The sequence below is a fragment of the Microtus ochrogaster genome, chromosome 8, assembly GCF_000317375.1.
Source record: "Microtus ochrogaster isolate Prairie Vole_2 chromosome 8, MicOch1.0, whole genome shotgun sequence".
NCBI lineage: Eukaryota > Metazoa > Chordata > Mammalia > Rodentia > Cricetidae > Microtus > Microtus ochrogaster.
The window spans coordinates 122,578-126,912 of record NC_022015.1 but is presented as its reverse complement, the minus strand read 5'-3'; the positions used below and the strand labels follow the sequence as shown (position 1 = coordinate 126,912).

Here is a 4,335-nt window from a genome sequence, read left to right as displayed (position 1 = left end):
ATTTTTATTTTTGTTTAGAATTTAAATATATGCATATTCTTTCTCTATGTATATTAACACATAATAATCACATATTTTTATGAGCTATAGTGCTACATCTCAATTTATTTATAAAGTGTACATGGTCAGATAAAAACAATTAGCATTTCTATTACTTGAGGTGTTCATTTCTTTGTATTAGGGACTTTCTAAACTTTTACAACTCTGTTTTGGAATGAACAACAGGTTTTTTGTGAGTGAGCCCTCCTATTGTGCCTTACTATGTCTTATAGGCCAAGGACTGTTGTAGGCATTGTGCATGTCTCCAAGAAGCAAACAAAACTTTTGGCTTTCATAGTTATGTTCTTATGATGGGTTACATTTTTGTATATGGAAAACATTTTGTAATAAGAAAAGAAGGGGTGAGAGCGGGAGTTCGGAAGCATGTTGGAGTAGTAGCCTGTTAAAAAGTCATGCTTATGTCTTGTAGCATGCGAAGTTTTTATTGGTTTCTGTACTCCAGTGTGTTTGGGACCATGCAGACACTAGAAAATAATTGGTTACTGGTTAGAGCTTGTTGAGTAATTAATGATTTCATGAACTTTAGGACTAGGGGGGAATGGAAAAAGGGAAGAGAGAGACAGAGAGGGGAGAGTGTAAGCTCCCAAATCAAAGCTCTGCGATGACCCGCAAGTGGGTTTTTTTCCCTAAGCCATCATGGCCACAAGGATAGGCATGTCACATCTGTGTAAATTTTAATAGAAGTGGCTAGTTCCAGTCTATGCAGCATTTAGTAAGTTTGAAACAAGTTATAGGTATCACCCAATATAAGCATATTTAAAATACAACCTCCTCTATGTGTTCATATACAATGTTCTTACTTTTAACAATTACATCCAATTTTGTTATTCTTGAATGCAATGAATTTTTAAAATATATCTAACATAGATGTATGCGACATTATAGAGACTGAGCAGGTTGTATTTAAGAATAATATGTATATGCAAATACACATGCATGTAATATATAGCAATAGTAAAAGAGGCCATGAAGTAATTAAAAGGTATGTAACATTTCTATAACTGAATTATTAGATTATTATGAAATTTTTGTTAGGTTCATAAATATTTGTTTATTGACTTTGTTTTTTATGGTCTTAAATTTTATACTTACCTACTATTGTATAAAGCAAGTGATTCCTACAATGATGGTATAGAGTTAGGATAGACATCAGAAATCATTTCTATTAGCTTTAAAATGGTGCTTAATTTTCAAACCACTCAACATACAACTTGCAATACATGATTTTATATTTCAGACCATATTTCTTAGAAAGAATTATCAATTTCTTCATTTATATTTCAAGGACTCATTAACTGAAGTGGTTAGTCACCCTCCAGGTTGCTAACTGTAATGCTGGTCCCGGGTTTTCATGCTCTGCGCTGGGGACAAGACAGGCGGAAGCTATTATCTGCCTGGGATTTCATCTGTTGTACATTATGTTTTTGAGAAAATACAGGACTCCACTCCTGCAATGAGGAGGCAGAATGATAGCTCTGTGGTTGAATTCATCCTCTTGGGCTTTTCTCACCTTCCTGAGCTCCAAGCACACCTGTTTAGAGCTTTCTTGGTTATTTATTTGATGACTCTGACAGGAAATGCTATTATTGTCACTGTCATCTTCCTGGACCAGAGCTTGCACATCCCCATGTACCAGTTCCTGCAGAACTTGTCAGTGGTGGAAGCGAGCTTCAGCACAGCCATTATGCCTGAAATGCTGGTGGTCCTCACCTCCACGAAAGCCACCATTTCCTTTGGGGGCTGTTTTGCACAGATGTATTTCATTCTTCTCTTTGGTGGGACTGAGTGTTTTCTCCTGGGGGCAATGGCTTATGACCGCTTTGCTGCAATCTGCCATCCTCTGTCCTACCCGGTCATTATGAACAAAAGGGTCTTCATGAAACTACTGATATGCTCATGGATATCAGGGATCATGGTAGCAACTGTGCAGACCACATGGGTGTTTAGCTTCCCTTTTTGTGGTCCTAGTAAAATTAATCATATATCATGTGAAACCCCAGCCGTGCTGGAGCTTGTATGTGCAGATACGTTCCTGTTTGAAATCTATGCCTTCACAGGCACCATTTTGATTGTCATGGTCCCTTTTCTGTTGATACTCTTGTCTTATACTTGGATTCTTTTTGCCATCCTGAAGATGCCATCCTCTACAGGGAGGCAGAAGGCCTTTTCCACGTGTGCCTCTCACCTCACGTCTGTCACCCTCTTCTATGGCACAGCCTGCATGACCTATTTGCAGCCCAAATCCAGGTACTCACCAGACACCAAGAAACTGATGTCATTGGCTTACTCTCTGCTTACCCCTCTGCTGAATCCACTCATCTACAGCCTGAGGAACAAGGAGATGAAAAAGGCCGTAGTGAAATTATGGGAAAGAAAAGTGGCTTTACATACCATGTGAGTTGCTGAGAAGCCCTGAGTATTTGGAAATCACCAAAAGGAATTCTACCTTAGATTAGCAAATCATGGAAAAGGGATCCCTCTCTTAATACTTTCTTTAGTCATTTATTTTTACAAAATATATACATTTTATACCATGATGTAACAATCTTCAGATGTTTGTGAATTTTAGATATTCAGGTTTTTTTTTTACCATGTTGTCATTGAGATGATGCTTCAATAAAATCTAATTTCACATATTCATGTTTAATTCTTTGTTTTTGGGCATCTGATGGAATGGATGGTGTCTTTCTATGTATGACATCTATCTATCTATCTATCTATCTATCTATCTATCTATCTATCTATCTATCATCTATCTATCATCTATTACTTACCATTCCATCTAGTTTGATCTGGTATGTGTCTCTGTGTTTGCTTGTTTGTTTGTCCATTTCTGGGAATTCAATTCATAGCCATACTCTGGTTAAGGAGTTGCTCTATTTCTGTGCTACTACTCTGGCTAAGATTTGTCAATTTGAATAACTATTGCAGAATTACATTTTAAAAAGATTATAAATGCATTAGAAGGCCCACCGAGACTTTCTGACATCCAGAACATCAAGAAAATAACAAGTGTATGTATTGATTACATTTGTTGTTTCTAGAATGAAAGTCTATGAGTTAAAAAAAAATTATTTGGGAGGGCCAGACTAGTCATTTCTTTGATGGTTTTTATTTGCTTAAAGAGAGTCTTCTTTGGTGAGGGTTGCTAACTATCCTTTTCTGTCTGTGTAAGTTTTGGAATGTAGTAAGAAATTATGCTGCTCTAGCAAAGTTTCAGAAGTAGATTCTTTTCTAAGGTCCATGACCTCACTAGTCCCAGGGAGTTGACTAGGTGTCCGGTACCAGTCATGACTTCTTTCTTGTTGATTGAGTCTTAAGTCCAATTCGACAGCTGTTGTTTGCCACTGACTTTGAATGTCATAAAAGTATATTTTAACAGCACAGTAGAATATCATTGCTGACAACTTATTATATTCTTCAAAATTAGTTATAGATAAGATTTTGAATGCCTCTAACCCAAAATAATAAATGTCTAAGGTAGTAGAAATACTGATTGTATTGTTATTGTCATTAAACAATGTATACATGATAAGAAATATCATGTACCTCATAATCAAAGGCATATAATGCATGTAATATGCATATATATATATATATATCTACAGTAACAACAAAAATGTGCAATAAGAGTCTGGAGAGATGTCTTAGTGGTTAAAAGAATTGATTGTTCTTCCAGAGGACCTAGCTTCAATTCTTAGCACCCACATGGTAGCTCACAACAGTTTGTAAATACAGCTCTAGGGGATCTGCTGGGCTTCTGTGGCCACTGCACACACGTGGTGCACTGACAGCTATGCAGGTGAAACACCTATAGATGTGCAATCTGATCACATCCATATGCTTAGAATGGAGTTCATATTGTTTCTTCTTCTTCTTCTCATTAGAAGCTAGTTTGAATATTTGGTCCAATAGCGTGTGTGTATTTAAAATCTATTTTGAGATATTTTGGCATCCCAAATATGTATATGCATTAGACTAGACAAAGCCAATGAACTTGGATACATGACCATGGTGTATAAGAATTCAATCTGTCTGCTGTCTGTTGATATTTTAAAGAACTGCACCATGGATAATATACACTTTCAGCTTGCTGTGTCTGTGTGTCTGCTTGGCTCTCTAATCTTTCCTGGTCAATTTTTTTTTCTTCTCAGAATATCACAGAAAGACTAGAAGGCTCTATTCTAGTCCCATGATGCTAAGTGTGACCTTCTGACTTGAGTATGTCTATTTTCCTCCTCCAACCTTTAGTGATGACCAGGATGCTGTAAAAAG

At 36.7% G+C, this 4,335-nt stretch overlaps 1 protein-coding gene across 1 annotated transcript; it reads left to right on the top strand.

Annotated features, from left to right (window-relative positions):
- Positions 1 to 1,507: 1,507 nt before the first annotated feature.
- LOC101987121 (olfactory receptor 10A3-like) lies at positions 1,508 to 2,458 on the top strand. The gene has a single exon (XM_005350962.2). It carries the CDS (start codon positions 1,514 to 1,516, stop codon positions 2,456 to 2,458), a length of 945 nt encoding a protein of 314 aa, XP_005351019.1. The 5' UTR covers positions 1,508 to 1,513.
- Positions 2,459 to 4,335: the final 1,877 nt, after the last annotated feature.

Excerpts from the sequence above, each read along its gene's own strand:
- LOC101987121 (XM_005350962.2), top strand. The coding sequence starts at position 1,514 with ATGAGGAGGCAGAATGATAGCTCTGTGGTTGAATTCATCCTCTTGGGC.